The sequence below is a fragment of the Carassius auratus genome, unplaced genomic scaffold, assembly GCF_003368295.1.
Source record: "Carassius auratus strain Wakin unplaced genomic scaffold, ASM336829v1 scaf_tig00021970, whole genome shotgun sequence".
NCBI lineage: Eukaryota > Metazoa > Chordata > Actinopteri > Cypriniformes > Cyprinidae > Carassius > Carassius auratus.
Window position 1 is genome coordinate 44399 of NW_020525148.1, and position 19024 is coordinate 63422.

Sequence of the window (19024 nt, forward strand, 5' to 3'; positions counted from 1 at the left end):
TGCGCTCACAAATACAAATATCTGTAATTTAATACACCAATAAACTCAAAGATGTTTCAGTGTAGTTCTTCATTCTGTCATTTTATGGCTTTAAATGTATTATCCATTAATTTTTATTAAAATGCATGTTTTTTTTCCCCAGTAGCAAAGGGATTATTTAGCTTTTAATATTACACAAAACTTTATATCATAGAATTGTCAGAAATATGGAAAAAAAAACAGATGAATTCTTAAGATTTCCAAAATATTATATTATGAATATATAATGTATGCATTTACTTCTTAGTGTGATCTGTGCATAATAATAATAATAATAATGTAACCATATTAAATATGTAATTACATAAATAAATATATAGTTTGTTTTATAGTTAATATTATTACTTTTATTATTATTAGTTTTATAGGATCCTGGTGTAGATGCTTTGATCTGTGCCTAATAATAATAATAATAATAATAATGTAACTACATTATTAAAGGAAATTCATAAATATACATTTATATTTTATATTCTTATATTTAAAAGTATTATGATTATTATGAATATTTATAAAGGTCTTGTGCTATAATAATAGTAGAAGTAATGTAACTACATTACATAATGAAATCCACTTTATCATAAATATATCTTATATTTTTATATGTAAAATTATTATTATTACTATGTAGCTATATATTAAATATGCAGCAGGACCATTCAGATTAGCAGGCAAACTCATTTTATGTCTAAACTTACAACAAGAACAAATCTCTGTACTCTGTAAAAAATAAACTTAACTTAAAGGTAAAAAAAAAAAGTTGATCTGGCTTACTCTAGATATTGATTAATATTTCAGAAATCATAGATTCATTCATTGCAACATAGATTGTAACATTTATAACAAGTATTTAGTCATTTATCTTCTTAATTCAATATACGTTCATTTAAGAATTATTGCTGTCTAATGATTAATCGCATCCAAAATAAAAGTTTTTGTTTACATAATAAGTGTGTGTGTAATGTGTATATTTATTATGTACACTGTCAAAAATTGCCTTGTAATGATGCTGAAAATTCAGCTTTGACCACTGGAATAAATTACATTTTAAAACATATTCAAATAGAAAGCATGTAGTTTAAATAGTAAAAATGTTTCACAGTATTACAGCTTTTGCTGTGTTTTGGATCAAATCAGGCTTGGTGAGCAGAAGAGAATTCTTAAAAAAAAACATATAATAATAATCTTACTGTATTATTGTACAGTAGTGTATATATATATAAATACACATATGCACGTAAAATGTTATGGTTATTAAATATATTTATATATAATATACATTATATAAATATATGCATGTAAATATTTTCTTTTTTTGAATTTATAAATAATAAATATACAAAGTATACACCCATATAGTATTTAAATAAAAACTCTTATTTTGGATGCGATTAATCTTTTACAGCACAATAAATGTTTAGGTATTTGCACTAAAAAAACAATACATCAATACAGTCAAACCAAAAATTATTCAGACACCAGATATCATTTATATATATATATATATATATATATATATATATATATATTATTATTATTATTATTATTATTATTATTATTATTATTTTTATTTTATTTTATTTTTTTATTTTTTTACTAATGGTTGCAGGCAAAATTGTAGAGAAAAAATCTTCAGTAAAACTGATACAAATGTGGGACCAAAAATTATTCAGACACTTTGACCTGACCATGTTTTGCTTAAGTGTTTTTTATTTAATTGCTAATGCAACCTTTTTACACCATAGACTGAACAAAATGAAGCATTGCTTGGTAATTAGTTTGGCTAAATTGGTATTATCTAATTGTTTACTTAAATGCAGCTGAACTGAATTCATTACATACCTTTCTATCAAAATTATCTGACATTATCAAGATGAATTTGCTCTGACACACGGAGCTCTTGTTGTATCACCTTTTTCTAGTGAATAAACCGTGATAACGTGAGAAAAGTTGAAGGTGTCTGAATAAATTTTGGTTGGACTGTACAGTTAGTCCATGAGAAATGAGATGAGATATGTGTGAGCGCTCGTGTTTTTCTAGTTGTGGCAAGAAGGGATACAGCTCTGACCGCAAACTAACAATGAAGTGTAATTTTTCAAGTTATTAGACAGTTTTATTAACGTCTACACCTACCCCAACCCTAAACCTACCCCTTACAAAAATTCAAAAATAGTGATTATTGTTGTACAGTGACAAATTACACTATATTGATGTGTGCTTGCCCAGTAACCACATCTGTATCCCTTCTAGCCTTAAAGGGACAGTTCACACAAAAATACAAATTCTGTCATTAACTACTCACCCTTGTGTCGTTCCAAACCCGTAAGATTTTCGTTCGTCTCTGAAACACAAATTTTCGATGAAATCCGAGAGCTCTGTGACCCGAATCCTTACACGATCAGGGACCCTTGCTGTCTATGGGAGCGTCAGAAAGCTCCCGGATTTCATCGAAAATTCATGTTCCCGAAACGAACGAAGATCTTGAGACCCGTTCAACACCAAGCACAATAACTATAAAGATAACAATAACAGACGATATTACATTGACTAATATTGTTATTTTTAAATTTATTGTTCTTGGCGTGAACAGGGCTTGATGTGATTTGAATGACATGAGGGTGAGTAATTAATGACAGAATTCTCCTTTTTGGCTGAACTATCCCTTTAACCAGTTTTTTTTTTTTATGGATAGATTCCCAGCGTGTCCCAGAAGTCACAGATGTCTTCGCGCGCTCCGCTCTGCGCGTGTGAATGCAGCGTGAGGTTCATGATTAGCCAGCCGCTGTTAGCCGTGTAGCGTGGCCACGCTGGCGGACGCTGCTGTCTGCAGAACGCGCTGGACTCTGCGTGAGACCCGGGGTCACCGGTGTGAGCGAACGCTCCCCAGTAACACAGCATCCGATTGGACAGCAGCCGCTCCGCCGGAGTCATGCTGAGGTTCGCCACCGGCGCCGAGTCGAACACGAACGGCAGCTCGGCGCCGTGACACACGTGACGGTAACAGAACGTCACACCCGACCACACGCTAGGATCGCTCGCCACGTGATCGAACACGTACATCCACACCGAGCTCCCGGACGCCACGCCGGCGCGAGCCGACCTCCGCGACGGACACAGGAAGATGTAGTCAGTCACAATCTGAAAGAGAAAGAATCAGGTGAGCAAGGCTGCATTTATCACCAAAAAAATGCATTAAAAATAATAAACAATTTAAAATGGTTTTCTAAGTGGATCTATTATGAAATGTAATTTATTTCTGTGATCAAAGCTGAATTTTCAGCACCATTACTCCAGTCTTCAGAAATGCTTCTAATATTTGCTGCTCAGGAAACATTTCTGATTATTATCAGTGTTGCAAACAGTGTTCATTGTTTTTCCAGGATTTTCTGAAGAATTGAAAGTTCAGAAGAACAGCATTTATTTTAAACGCAACTCTTTATAATTTAGACAATACTTTAATGGATTATTTAATAAGGAATATTAATGTAACTACATATTTAAAATGTTGAATAGATAGTACAATACTTGTATTAAATATCTATCTATTTATCTAGTTAGATATATAAAAAATATAAAAACAAAAACAATCTATAAATAAACATAAATATTAAAAATATATATTAACTAATTCTATAATAGTGTATAAATAATACTAAAAGATCACTTCACAATTAAAAAAAAAAAAAAAAAACTGAATTATTTATCATTAACAATGTTAATTCACTATTTAATGGTTTATATATTAAAATAACTTTGACTGTTGATAAATATAAATATTTAAACATATATTAATACATTTTGTTGTAGTGTTTAAATAATATAAAAATATCTCTGCTGGGTAAAATGCCGCACCATTTAAGGATAGAAAGTAAAAAAAAAAAAAAAACATTTATTTCAAATATAAATCTTTATAATCAGGTCCAGACTTCGACTATATGAGTCAGTTTAGCAGTAAAGGGATAGATTTGAGTTGTGGTGACCTTTGACCTCTCGGGTGAAGTCTGCTGAAGTGACTCAGAATAACTGGTTAAATCATTGATTGAGGTCTCAGAGCCAGATGAGTAAATCACAGCACTCAGTGCCGCCTTGTGGACAGAAGGAGAACAGAACCATTTCAACACTTTCTTAGTTGGTATCTTTGTCTTTATTTTAGTTTAAAAAACCCCATTCTGTATTATGATAAGCTATTTTACTTCCATCGTTGATATTGTTATGTTGATATGAAGTTTATATGTTAGTATTCCCATTCATCTCTAAATACAGTGGACTCAACTCTTGTAAAGAATATTAAGGGTATTTTAGATCCTTTAGTTTTTGAGATCATTTTTTATTACAATCAAAGCTCATTTCGTTCTAATTCCTTATTATTGTAAATAACCAGAATATATAACCTGATTTTGAAACATTATTTTTGCATTGTTTAAAACCATTTTTTCAAACCATTTTTTTTTGTTATTGTAATACGAGTTTTTTTTTTTTTTTTTTTATAAATCCATGTTATGCATGTTAAATGCATGTTGTTAAAAAATGCATTGCAGTTAAATGAGAACTGAGGAAAGAATGCAAAAAGAATACCTGTACGTAATAATAATAATAATAATTATATATATATATATATATATATATATATATATATATATATATATATATATATATAATAAAAATACACAGATGAACTTCATGCTTTTAAGATCCTCCGAAAGGGAAAATTTGATGCTATAATATACTATAATATGATGAAATATTAGCATGCACAGAAACTTTTGAATCAGTGGATTAAGATGCCAAAAAGGTGTACAAACTGTGTGGTGAACAGTGTCTTTACATGTTTGCAATGTATAAATAATTGGCGAGAGCTTAAAGTAAAGTCCCGTCAGAGTTATTATGAGGCATGATGAAATGATGGGGAGTGATGGAGCGTGGCTGACCTGTGCCAGCATGTCCCTGCGGTCCGCATCGCTGTACAGCGGCAGGTATTTGCGCAGGATTTTGATGGCGTGTTGTTTGAAGATGGCCGTGGTGTAGATGGTGCACTCGACCGCTGACACAGGCTTCATGAAGACGCCGTACACAAAGATCACTCCTTCTTCTGAGGTGGTCCCTGGAACACACACACTAGCCAGTGAACAAGGACAGTTTGAATTTATGCTGACGGTGAGACTGGATGAAACCGTACCGAGCAGCACGGGCTTGTCTTTCTGCCAGTGTCCCTTCAGGAAGGCACTGACCGCCTGCTCTCTGATCAGCTCTCCGTCCACATACGGCCCCCAGCTCTCAAACTGCTCCAGAAAGCGGAAGGGGTTCACCACCTTCGAGCCTGAGAAACACAAGCAGCTTCAGCATCTCGGACTGATATCAGCTGTGCAGGAGATGGAGGAGATCTGATCTGTGCAGTCATTAAAAACATGCCTAGATTCACTAAAATAAAATAAAATTTGTTTGCTTGTTCTTAAAATCTTAGCATGATTTGCATGAAAGAAATTAAGGATTTTTTTTTTTTTTTTTTTACATTTTAACATTATTTTAAGGATAATTAAAGCACAATCAATTTCAAACCAAATTATTATTATTTTTAATTACATTTGCATTAGAAATATTGTGAACTGGCCAAGGAATAATGTCACAAAAAGCAACATGAATAGCACTATGAATGGGTTATAAAATTAATATTAATAATAATAATAATTATTATTATAATTACTATGTTTACTACTAATTTATTAGTTTAATTTTAGTTTAAAATGTTATACAATTGTATAACTCGTAAATGATTATTATTATTATTATTAATTAAGAATTAATTATACCATTTCAAAACATTTAGATTTTTATTTATTTATATTTAATTATTTATGTTAAGATTACCATGTCTATTAAAGTTTACGTTCATGCTAATTTGTTCTTATTATAGATATTTTATTTACTTTCTTATTTGTCCAGTTATTATATTGTGCTTTATATGATTATTATTTATTATTATTTACTAAAATGTAATAACATACAATTAATACAATTATTGTGCCTTATATTTTATTATACATTTTCCCAATGGTAATTTTTTTTATTAAAAATATTATTGCTGTAATACAATGATTTTTAATTAATTATATGTCTATATCTATTTTTCTTTTTTGCAATACATAAGTTTTTTTCCCACAATTCAATTTAAAGTTAATTTTGTTTCAAATAATGAATTTTTTTTCTGTAATTTTTTTTTTAAATGTAAAATCTAATAAAAAAAATAAATATTTGCATGGATATTTGTCTGAGATGTGGAGGGGTTTGTTCTCACTGGATTTGATCTGTGCGTTCAGCACCTCCTGAGGACTCAGAGACTGAAGACACATCAGATCCAGAACTGAGCAGTTTGCTGATTTAGCGAAGTTCTTCCCGAGCTTCAGAGACTCGTGTCTGAGGAGAAACAGCAGCGCTTGAGGACACGACACTCGTCTGTACAGATACACGTCTGTGTGTGTGTTTACCGTGTTTTCAGAGGAATGGAGAAGGGTAAACTCTGGAAGACGGCCTGTTTGAAGAGAGGTTTACTGCTCTGGATCATCAGATGAAGACTGACCGACTGAGCTCCAGCGCTCTCGCCGAACAGAGTCACCTGAAGTCACACACAAATTCAGCTCAGAGTCTGCTATTTAATCTTCATTTCAGCATATGATTTTATTTATGTATTTATTTTAGTTCCGTAAAACTCTTCAGGAGTCTTCAGCTGAATTTTGTGAAAACATCTATTTTCAACCAAAACAGGTAGAATATAAAAATGTTTTTTATGTATGGTTTGTTTGTTATTAAATTAATATTTTGTATAAGATTTAGGTTATTTTAGTACCATTCTTTTTTTATTTGTTATTATTAATTTCAATTAGTGTTCTTTTAGTATCATTGATACTATTATAGTTTTTTATGAACATTTTGGATACATTTTTATGTTCACATTTTCTTTTATTTTAGTTAAAGTTTTTGTAATTTTGTTGTGTGGTTTTGTCATTATTATTAATTGTGGAATATGTCTTTCTAGACTATATGTCTTTCTAGACTCTAGTTTTATTTATTATTTATTTACTTCATTATTTCAAGTAACTATAATAAATCTGATTAAAATAAGTCTTTTTTTTTCTTTGTGCACTGCAATTACTGAAAATTGGGGAAGGGATAAAGTCTCAATTCAAAAACTATGTAGCCATGTTATATAACACTTTTAGATGTAAAAAACATATTTTGCAATATATATTTCCACGGTAAAAAAAAAGAAAAAAAAAAGAAAACCTGCCAGGACATTATCCATTAATTTTATAGACATTTCCATTAGTCGTAAAAAAAAAATCTGTACAAAGGGCGTGGCCATTCTATTGCTTCCGGTTTTATTTGCTTCCAGCTACTTTTATGTACAAAAGTTTTGCTGCTAGACATTGCATACTGTTGTGTCCTACCATATTATTTCAATTTGTTATCTTAATTATGAACACACTGGTTTGTAGTGCAAACAGTTTTACCGTTTACTGTACGATGTAATTCTTCTCGTTTTTTCCCTATAGCGTTGAAGACCATTTTCCACATTGAAGATTAAGGCGGAACGTAAACATTTTTATTTTGGGGAGCTTAAACATGGTTTTGAAATTGATCCCTTCATAAATATGTTTAGATAATTTCTCACCCTGCTTGGGTCTCCTCCAAACACAGCGATGTTCTGCTGGACCCAGAGCAGCGCCGCCTGCTGATCCAGAATCCCATAATTCCCTGCGGCGGAAGTCTGTGGGTCTTTTCCTGACACTAGAAAGCCAAACGCGCCTGAAGAAGCACAGATTCAGCCAGAGATATGCAAAGATATCCCATTTGACCCCTTCAAGCTCGTAGAAGCGTCTATCGTTTTGGAACGGTCAACTTGACATCATTCACCATACTATGGGTTCGCATTCATTGGGCAAATTCCAAATATCTGAATTCCTTGTTCTACATTTTAAAGCAAAGTTGGGTTTTATTTCAACTTAACATACAAATTTAAGTAGAATAGGTTTTATTATGGTGAATGGCTTCAAGGTGACCATTACAATATGACGGATGGCTTATTGAAACAGTCACTATCGAGGCATCTTCATACATATATGTATGGATTGAGCACTGTGTTTGTGGCTTTTATTATTAACAGTAATCAGAGTCTCACCCAGACGGTAGGCGACGCTCACGACCAGCGTCTGCGTGAAGTTGCTGATGTATCGGCCATCGTAGAGCTGTTTGGATGCGGAGCCTGCGATGAAATCCCCGCCGTGGATCCACACCATCACCGGCAGCGGCTTTAGCAGCGGAGCCTCCAGATTCACACTCAGAGGAACAAAGACGTTCAGGTACAGACAGTCCTCACCCACCTGACCAATACACATACATAATCTAGCATTACACATGTGCACCGTGCGAGTTGGAATATGCAGGTGGTAATTTTGAGCTGCAGCTATCGTCGGATCATCAGGATGGAATTAGAGGTAGAACTGAGTGTCATCAGCATAGCAGTAATAAAAAAAGCCATGTTTCTGAATGATAGAACCTAACAATGCCATGTAGGCAGAAAAAAGAAACGGTCCAATAACCGAGCCCTGAGGCACCCCAGTAGTTAGATGTTGCAACTTGGAAATCTCACCGCCCCAAGATACTTTAAAGGCCCTATTTGAGAGGTAAGACTCAAACAACTTTAGTGCGATTCATGAGATGCCCTTTGCAAGTAGGGTTGACAGGAGGATCTAGTGGTTAACCATGTCAAAAGCAGTGGACAGATCCAGCAAGATAAGTATTGAAGATTCGGAATCGGCTCTTGCAAGTCTTAGGGCTGCAACAACTGAGAGCAAGGCAGTCTTGGTTGAATGTCCACTTCTGAAGCCAGATTGGTTGCTGTCGATAAGTTTGTTTTGTGTGAGAAAGGCATAAACTTTGTTGAACACAGCTCGTTCTAACTGAGACTTGTTATAGTAGTTGCTCTTTTGTTGATTTTGATTGCTTCCATCGTCATCATTTAAGTTACTTTGGATAAAAGTGTCTGCTAAAAGACTAAATGTAAACATAATTCTATTAAATCCAAAGAAATTACTAAAAATAGCAAATTAAATCAATTCAAGTTATTTATTCCTCTGTGTAGATCTTAATTTTTATGGAACCCAAATCCCTGTCTGTCATCGTGTCCCACTCACCTTCTTGGGACACTCGTCTGCAATGGGTCCAATGCAGGCCTGCATGCACGCTGCTCGGGGATAAGTTGCATCATACACCCCTCTCCATGGCGTGACAGGACGGGGCGGTTTCCAGCGGGATGCTGCCACAGGAGGATCGGCGAACGGGATCCCATAAAACACATAAGACTTGTCCAGCGTTAGGCCCTGGATGAGCCCATCTTTAGTCAGCAGCTTGGGTCCAGCAGCAGCTGTCTGTGGGTCTGTGAGCGGCTGATCTCGGATCAGTGCTGCTGAAGAGACGCTGCGCAGTAAAGCTGCTAGCTCCATCTGATCATCTGAAGCAGATCCAGTGCTGAGGAACACAGACGCCACCATAAACAGACCCAAAACATGCATATTTACTCCTGCTGCTTCACTTCTCTCTGGTCGGGATGGAAAGAAACTAGAAAGGACAATTGCTCAGTTTGAGCTGCTTCAGCACTTGTGACTCTTATTATGCTGCACACTGAGACTGTGTGTGTGTGTAATGACAAGCAGAATGTCTGTGCTTTAGAAAATTAAATCACATTCATTCATTACCTTGGTCTTGTTGAATCAGTGATTTAGGCACAAAGTATGAACTAATTTCTGATTTATGTGGCACTATAAGTTTCTATAAATAATAACACATGGCCTTTTAGCAAATTGTCTGACTACACTAGCAACTTTTTCTTCAAAAGGCACCAATTTTTTGGCAACATTTAGCAACTGTGAATCAAGAAAGACACATTTTCCCTCTAAAAGAGGACACCAGAGGTATCTAGCACTACACATATCACATGATAGTTGCAATTTCTCAATAATAAAAGTTATGATAAAACCTTGTTTTTAGTTTTTACCTGTTGATCAGTTAAAATTATGCAGAAAAATGGAAAAGGTATTTGCAATTCTCTGCCGGGACATTATCCGTTAAGTTGTAACCTGAAAACACAAAATGCAATGCATAATTCAGGGAAAAACCTAAGAAAAATCACACTGCTTAAAACATCATTGTTCAAAATGTGTAGTTATTAAGAATATGCATAAAATATAGCTGTTGATAAATGTGCAAATTTAAAAAGATATTATAGTTGAATATTACTTTTTTATTATTTACTAACAAATTAAAATAAACATTTCAAATAATATTCATAATAATATTGTTTGCTGAGATTTAAGTGATCTGATTGTGTATTCTCTATAGCATTCTCTATTCTATTTCTATATTCTTAAAAAACTTGCCCCTTTTAGACTTGCGCTCTATTTATTTACTAACTGCTTGTTTTCCTTAAAAAAAACTCAGTATCTTCTCTAATCTTTTTGTATTCTATTTGTTTTCTTTTTATTATACAGTTAACAAAAGTAAAAAAAAGGCATTAAACACTAGCTTGCTCTATTCTATGTTTTCTTTTTATTTATTATACAATAAAAAAAACTGAGCTAACTTAGACTTGTTATAGCACTCATTGCTCTTCTGTTGATTTTAATTGCTTGCATTGTCCTCATTTCTAAGTCGCTTCGCATAAAAGCTTCTGCTTAATGACTAAATCTAAATGTAAATGTGTTCTATGGCGTTTTGCCTTGTGGGTTACATAATGATGATGTCGCGCAATGACATAACAAAGCTATTGAGCAACTTTCCTTGAACATGATTGTATTCAGTTTTACACAGGAAGCATAGTCGAGTGTCAGTCATGAACATTTTGCAGATCCTTTACGAGTGGATCGACATCAAAGCTGTTTTTATATTTTCGTGTGTGTTTTTATTGTTGAGTGATTATATCAGAAATAAAGCACCGAAGAACTTTCCTCCTGGACCTTGGTCTTTGCCGTTCATAGGAGACCTTCATCATATCGAAAATGGTAGGATTCATCTTCAGTTATCTCAGGTAAATACATTTCCAGCTTATATCCAACTAAATAAATCTGAAAACGCAAAGTAAGCTAGCGGTTAATGACCGCAAACAATGATGAGTACGACACCGAAAATAAATAAACATGCTTTACATGAGCTCAATCAGAAAGCTATATCCACAACATAAGCGTATTACAGTTACAGCTGCAAAAGCGATAAAGGAAAACCAGTTAAACTTTGCTTTAACTCTGTTCTCAGAGCCTTAAAATGGCAATAATGAAAATAAGGGTCAGGGTATGGCTCTTGGGAACATTTGCTTCCGCAGTTACATAATGCAATATTATCCTAAACATGAATAACTTAATGTAGCATAAAGAAAGCTTTATTGTCTATCCCCAGTGGAGTAGAAAATAGTCTTTATGATCAACATACAAACAGTACAAATAATAAATCACAGCAACAACATACAGCACTTTTAAAAATGCATCTTTAAAATACTAATGGCAGATGGGATACAGGTTTTCTTACACTTGGCCTTTTCTCACCAAAGGCACTTTATAGGCTACAGTCTGCCAGATGAAATAACTGAAAAGAAGAGTTTCCCACAACAACAGAGGCTTTTCTTTTTAATGCCACAGTATGGAGATCAGTGAGAGGTACATGTCTTTCACCAGTTATTTTACTCGAAACTATAGAACCATCACAGAAGATTCTAATGGGTTCAACTACAAACCATTACAAACTATTATAAAATTATTTTCTGTAGTGTTTTTTGGGTAGACATTCTATTAGGATTTATTGGTTTTAACAAGCAGCCGATTGACCAGAGACCCACAGGGTCCATTACAAACCAATAGAAGTCCAGTTTTAACCAGTAAAACTATTACAAATTTTGTGATGGTGTCTATTGCAGTCTGTTTTTGCTTTTAACAGAAAGAGAGTTAGACCAGGATACAATATTAAAAGTAAGAAAAGATTCAAAAAGTGATTAATATACAACAACAGAATGTCCCTTTCAGACACCTCCAGCATTTTTTGTTTTTTTACAATTTTCACCCAAATATTGAGATATTGTTGTATGCATATCTGAACATGCAACAGCCTACATCAAAACAAAGAACAGAGTCTCTATACTTAAAAGAAAATCCCTTTTATTCTGTCTTCAAGCATTCTTTTTTTTTATCAACACTTGAATGTAGGTATTTTTATTTTTTTATTTTTTTATCAAAAAGGCTATGAAGTATTGTTCATATTCACTTCCACAGTCCTTTACCACTTCCTGGATTGAAGTTTTGCTTGGTAACATTAGGCAGGCTTCATTATGCTGTTTATTGTTGATAATCGCATTATTTTTCATATGCATCTGCTTACAATCTGTGTTATGATTTTCCTGAACATATGCTTTTACTTCAGGAGCTCATGTTCTGACAACAAATCATATTTTACAGTTTGCAGAAAAATACGGCAAGATTTTCAGTCTTAGAATTTTCGGTTCAAGAATCGTTGTGTTGGATGGATATAAACTCGTGAAGGAGGTGTATTTACAACACGATGACAGTCTCGCTGGTCGACCTATGTTACCTATATTTACTGACATTGTCGGAGACAAAGGTCAGTCTAATATATGAATGCCAAATTGGTGTTTTTACCATATTTGACCATAAATTGGATCAGTAATCAATGAACTGTAAAGGGTCTGTTTTGCGATCAGGTTTAATTGCTGCCAAAGGCTTTAAATGGAAGCAACAGAGAAGATTTGCTCTCTCAACCCTTCGTAACTTCGGATTGGGAAAGAAAAGCCTGGAGCTGTCCATCAGTCTTGAATGTCGCTTTCTGAATGAGGCCGTTTCAAATGAACAAGGTGTTTACTAAGCATTGTGTACTGGAAACAATTCAGAATTGCATTTGAAATCAGAAGCACAGCGTGATTTACAACTTCTGTTCCAGGTCGACCGTTTGACCCTCGCTCACTGCTGAGCAATGCTGTCTCAAACGTGATCTGCGTGCTTGTGTTTGGTCATCGATTTGAGTACAGTGACAATGGCTTTCAGTCTCTCTTGAAGAACATCAATGAAGCTGTGTATCTGCAAGGAGGCATCTGTGCTCAGGTAAACCTTTTGTTCCTGTGGTACATGAACTGGCTTATAGTTGCATATGTTTGTTTAGTGTAAAATACATCCTGTATAGATAGATGCTGCTCTGATTTAGTTAAAAAACACATAAATAACTCAAGAAATATCAAATGATCTGTAAGAGGAACAAAGCAATAGTGACCATGTAATAAAAACCGTAACACACAACATTTGTGTTGCGGAATTATAGTCAGATCCAACATACTTTGCACAGCATTATCTTTTAGTTTAAATCTTTTTTTAAATCACGCATTGAACCATGCCTTGTTTGTAAACAAATCCGCTGTAAAATGAAGTAAGCAAAGGGCCAAGTTCTTACTGACGAGGTCTGACAGTCCATAAAAAAAAAAATAAAGTTCATTCACTCTCTCCTAATGCTGGAATCAGAATGAAGGCAACACAAACACTGTTTTTTTAACAACTTGGCACTGAACAGCATCTTATTATCTTCATAGCATCTTCGTTGTTTTGTTTCTGCATAGAAATGCGCGGTGGCCTCTCTCCTAAACACTACATACCGTATTTTTCGGACTATAAGTAGCCTGAGTATAAGTTGCATCAGTCCAAAAATACGTCATGATGAGGAAAAAAACATATAGAAGTCGCACTGGACTATAAGTTGTATTTATTTAGAACCAAGAGAAAACATTACTGTCTACAGCCACGAGAGGGCGCTCCTTGTTTTCAGTGTAGACAACAGGAGCACTGAGCAGCATAGAGTTCTCTTAGTTCATTTCTCTTGGTTCATGTCAAATTAATTTTGATAAGTAAGACGCACCTGACGCAGGACCAGCCAAACTATGAAAAAAAAGTGCGACTTATAGTCCGGAAAATACGGTATGTGAATTGGTGGCCAGGGCTAAACCAGCAGCGATGTAGAATTGGCGGGCGGGGCTAAAACTGTTATTGATGTATAATCGGTGGGCGGGGCTAAACTGCCAGTGATGTAGAATCGGTGGGTGGGGCTAAGCATGCAGCGATGTAGAATCAGTGGGTGGGATTAAACAGGCAGTGATTTAGAATCAGTGGGTGGGGCTAAACAGGCAGTGATTTAGAATCAGTGGGTGGGGCTAAACAGGCAGCGATATAAAATCAGTGGGCGGGGCTAAACCCGGCAGCAATGTAGAATCGGTGGGTGAGGCTAAACTGCTAGCCATGTATAATCGATAAGCGGGGCTAAGCAGGCAGCGATGTAGAAGCAGGTGTTGATTTTCTGCAGAGGCGGTGCTTAGCCACACTATTACATCATAGAGTAAAACATTCCACAAGCTGTCGTTTTGGCAGACTGCCTTCAATATAAGCTGTTTTTAGACTAACGACTAAGTTTTGAGATAAAATAAAATTAACTATAGTGCTGCAGAAATGCGGTCCTGACAGTGCAGCCTCTTACTTGCTTTATCTTCTTCTTTCTTTAGCTGTATAACATGCTTCCACGACTCATGCGGCAGGTGCCTGGACCACATCAGAGAATTTTTACTCTGTGGCGTGAGGTGATTGACTTTATTCGAGAGAAGGTGAATGCACACAGAGTGGATTATGATCCATCAAATCCTCGAGATTACATTGACTGCTTCCTTGGAGAGATGGAAAAAGTAAGACCCTTTCTTAGGGGAGCATCAGTACGTGCACTGCTCTGGTAATAGCAATCTAATTGAATTGAAATGCCTCTCAATCGTTTTGTTTAGGTTAAAGACGACACAGATGCTGGATTTGATGTGGAAAACTTGTGCTTCTGTACTCTGGATCTGTTTGGAGCGGGAACTGAGACCACCTCCACCACTCTGTACTGGGGTCTTCTCTACATGGTGAAATATTCAGAGATACAGGGTATGGGAAACTGTATTCATATCCACATAAAATGTAACATATGCTCACACTCTCTGTCTCCGACTTTGTATCTTCAGCCAAAGTTCAGGAGGAGATAGATCACGTTGTGGGAGGTTCACGGCAGCCATCTTTATCAGACAGAGATAACATGCCCTACACCAATGCTGTCATCCATGAGATACAGAGAATTGGAAATATTATCCCAATGAATGTGGCACGGGCTACTGTGGAAGATATTCAGATAGGAAAATACTCCATTCCAAAGGTTGGTCTAATGTTGATTAATGCACTAAATGGGAATTTAAATGTAAAGGATTAGTTCATTGGTAATTTACTCCCCTTTGCCATCCGAGATGTTCGTGTCTTTCGGTTTTCAGTCAAAAAGAAATAAAGATTTTTGAGGAAAACATTCCAGGACTTTTTTCCATGTATTTGACCTCAATGAGGACCAACCGGTTGAAGGTCCAAATTGTGGTTTCAATGCAGCTTCAAAGGGCTCTACAGCCGAGGAATAAGGGTCTTATCAAGTGAAACGATTGGTCATTTTCTTAAAAAAAATTAAATTGATAGGATCAAGCTCATCTAATTGATACCTGATCTGGCAGAAAACAGCAGTATCGAAGCCGATACCGATACTGAGTATCGGATCGGTGCATTCCTATTCAAAATTGTTCAACGTTGTTGGTTTACCTTTTTTGTAAAGAACATTTAACTTTATTTCAATGTGTGCTTTCTAAACACTGGATTGGTACTTCTGCCTATGTCACGCATGACCTTTCCAACATGACTATGTAATGCATGAGGTCAGGCTGGTGCAAGATGAGCATTTGTAGTTTAAAAGTATATATATCTTTTTTTTAGAAAATGACTGATTTGTTTCGCTAGGGATCATGTAGAGCCCTTTAAAGCTGCACTGAAACTGCAATTTGGACCTTTAACCCGTTGGTACCCACTGAAGTCCAGTATATGGAGAAAAATCCTGTAATGTTTCCTCAAAAATCTTAATTTCTTTTTCGACTAAAGAAAGACATGAACATCTTGAAAGACATGGGGGTGAATTGTTTTATTCTGGAAGTGGGCTTATCCTTTAAGCAAACATATTTTTGTACTAGACATTTATGTTCAGAACCAATTAGTTTAAGAATAATAAGAGATAAGATAATTTTTCTTTTGCAGGGCACAATAGTGTCCGGCAATTTGACATCAGTGCTGTTTGATGAGTCCGAGTGGGAGACGCCTCAGTGTTTTAACCCGGGTCACTTCCTGGATGCAGAAGGCCAATTTAGGAGACGAGATGCCTTTTTACCTTTTTCTCTAGGTACAGGACAACTCTGTTTCCTTGAGAGCAATACAAAGATATAGGGGTGTGCGATATATATCGTATATGAATAAATATTGTATTTGTTGTTTAAACGATACGAGATTTGATATTATCAAGTATATCACAAAAACGTGGAAGTGGACTGAGACCCATCTTTCTTAGGACACAGTTACTCACTACGATGTTTTGTTTTGTTGTTTAAATGAATCGGTTGAATGAATGACTCAATGACTCTCTAATGCATTGATTTGCCGCCACCTACTGGTGATTTTAGGTTTGTATTTAAAGTATATTTTCCCTTTTGTTCCCCAACATCATTTCAAATATCACTATTGAATGTTTTGGTTTTACAACGTCAAACATGTATGCATCTGTAACTGCAGGTTAAATGCATTCAGTCATGTCCTTCATTTAACAGTCTGGGTAAATGCATCTACAGTAAATGCCATTTAATTTGATTGGTAACAGCCATCTAGTGTCTTACTATTTGAATTTATTGATTAAATTTAAGAATTTGACACAAAAGATGATGCATGCATTTAATTAGGTTAGAAAACTGGCCTTATAAAAGCAAAAATACCCATAAAAGGTTAAAATCTATTTAAACTTATTAAAAAAGTTCCTTTCTGTTACTCCAGCAAACTAACCAACTCATAGAATATGACGAATATCAGAAGTTTTGGGGTGCAGCCAGCACAATAACATGCTCAGCAAATGTTTAATGTCTAATTATCATTACTGACAAAATTTCAGAAAATATCTTTTTTTAATTATATATATATATTTGTAAATGTATTTTTATAAAAGGATAAATTGTTTATAGATTTCATATTAAATGTTTTTAGGGCTGTAGGTATCGAATATTTTAGTAATCGAGTATTCTACCAAAAATTCCATCGATTAATCGGATAAAATGTGTTTTTGCTTAATTAAAGTGCAAAATTAATTATGCATGAGAAAATAAGACTACTGGATCTCTTAAAATGAACAACTTAGTTTCCTTTTTTAGAAAAAAAATATTTTTTATTTTTTAAATGCATAGAATGCAATGCATAATTTTATTCCATTATGGCACACCCCTAGTTGACAATTCTTTACAAGCCCGGGTAAAAGGAAACTTATTGTGATTTTCTGGTTTTCAGGAAAGAGAGTGTGTCTTGGGGAGCAACTGGCACGGATGGAGCTGTTCCTCTTCTTCTCCTCTCTTCTGCAGCGCTTCACTTTCTCTTCACCAGCGGGTGTGGAGCCCAGCTTGGATTTTAAACTGGGGGCCACTCACTCTCCCCAACCATATGAATTATGTGCAGTCCCACGCTAAAACAAGCAATGCATTATGTATTTTAGCTTATTAATTGTTTGTTTGAATGTACACTGACAATAGATTAGTTGGTTATTTGGTGATTTTAATAATACAACATTTACAAATAAATCCACTGGGAAAAAAAGATAATGTGAAAATATCATTGCATTGCATCAAATTTAAGGTCAAAAAATGTCTATAATACTTTAAGTATAATTTGAAAAAGTTGTATAAGTGGGGTCGGAAAAACAGGAATCAAAATGTGGCCTATACTGAAGGCTCACTGTAAAAAATCCAACTTTCGAAAAGTTTTACTAACAAATGTAAAAGTAGCCTGGGCAAATCATTTTATAGGAGAAATCAGTTTAATTTTTTGTGTGAACTGAATACAAATACATTTTTCACTAACAAAATGAGACCAAGACAAAATAACAAAAACAATTTCACTTTGAACAATATTGCACACACGTTAGCTGTTATATGGATCAGAGTTCTACTGATTTAGCATTTGTTGATCCACATTGTTGAAAAAAATTTTAGTTGATCTGACAGATCTTTTAAAACTCAACAGACTGAATTTTGTTTATTAGATGAACCAAAGTTTTTAAATTGTTAGTTGCTATAGTTGAGTTAACTTAAGTTGAGTGTGATGGCTTGCCTTATTTGTTTTTTTTTTCAAACTGTTTAATGGACTTGCAAGTAATAAAAGAATGAGTAAAACATAAAAAGTATTGTATAATTATCTAATGTGCAGTAGTAATTCAGTTTAAGACTTCACATTTTTTAAAGAATCTAAAAGAGCATTTCGGTTGGTCGACTTCGGTTGTTTATTTATGTGCTATATAAATAAACATTGTATTGTATTGTATTTCTGGTTTACATAATACTGGGGTCCTCGCGTGTTCAACACATCTGAGCAGCGACAGTTATTTATTTCACTCACCGTTTTAGATTAACTCATATACATCTCTCCCTTTTTATTAATCAAAGAAATAATTCACCCCAAAAATACAATTTTGTATTTATTTAGTCACCCTCAAGACGTTCCAAACCTGCATGAATTTCTTCCGCTTCCACGGTAGTTTTTTCACCCATACTATGGACGTCAGTGGAGACCATCAACTGTTTAGATACAACATTCTTAAAATTATCTTCTTTCATGTTCCACAGAAGATGTAACAACTGCAAAACCTGCACTCTTTAAAAGTGAAGTCAAAAAGCTTTATTATCCAAGAAATCTATACGTGACCCTATAGCAATAGCAATTTCTATTCTATTTCTATTCTATCTGCGTGTTTTTTGATTTTTCATGTTTTTGTATAAAAATAAACCGAAAAACTTTAACACTTGCACTATTTTAAC

The 19024-nt window shown here is 34.6% G+C and overlaps 2 protein-coding genes across 4 annotated transcripts; one reads left to right on the forward strand and one right to left on the reverse strand.

The window, feature by feature from the left end:
- Positions 1-1656: 1656 nt before the first annotated feature.
- Positions 1657-10252, reverse strand: LOC113077207 (crystal protein-like). Of its 2 annotated transcripts, XM_026249660.1 has the most exons (8): positions 9228-10251; positions 8213-8414; positions 7706-7839; positions 6522-6649; positions 6332-6450; positions 5216-5356; positions 4968-5140; positions 1657-3177 (listed from the first exon to the last, which is right to left on the reverse strand). In XM_026249660.1, exons 1-8 carry the CDS (start codon positions 9603-9605, stop codon positions 2722-2724), a joined length of 1731 nt encoding a protein of 576 aa, XP_026105445.1. In that variant the 5' UTR covers positions 9606-10251; the 3' UTR covers positions 1657-2721. The 2 variants fall into 2 exon arrangements, with proteins under 2 accessions (XP_026105445.1, XP_026105444.1); XM_026249659.1 differs by having other exon boundaries at positions 4968-5356; positions 9228-10252.
- Positions 10253-10872: 620 nt separating this feature from the next.
- Positions 10873-18567, forward strand: LOC113077208 (cytochrome P450 2J2-like). Of its 2 annotated transcripts, none has more exons than XM_026249661.1 (9): positions 10873-11116; positions 12531-12693; positions 12794-12943; positions 13030-13190; positions 14630-14806; positions 14900-15041; positions 15119-15306; positions 16218-16359; positions 17505-18566. In XM_026249661.1, exons 1-9 carry the CDS (start codon positions 10922-10924, stop codon positions 17678-17680), a joined length of 1494 nt encoding a protein of 497 aa, XP_026105446.1. In that variant the 5' UTR covers positions 10873-10921; the 3' UTR covers positions 17681-18566. The 2 variants fall into 2 exon arrangements, with proteins under 2 accessions (XP_026105446.1, XP_026105447.1); XM_026249662.1 differs by having other exon boundaries at positions 11016-11090; positions 17505-18567.
- Positions 18568-19024: the final 457 nt, after the last annotated feature.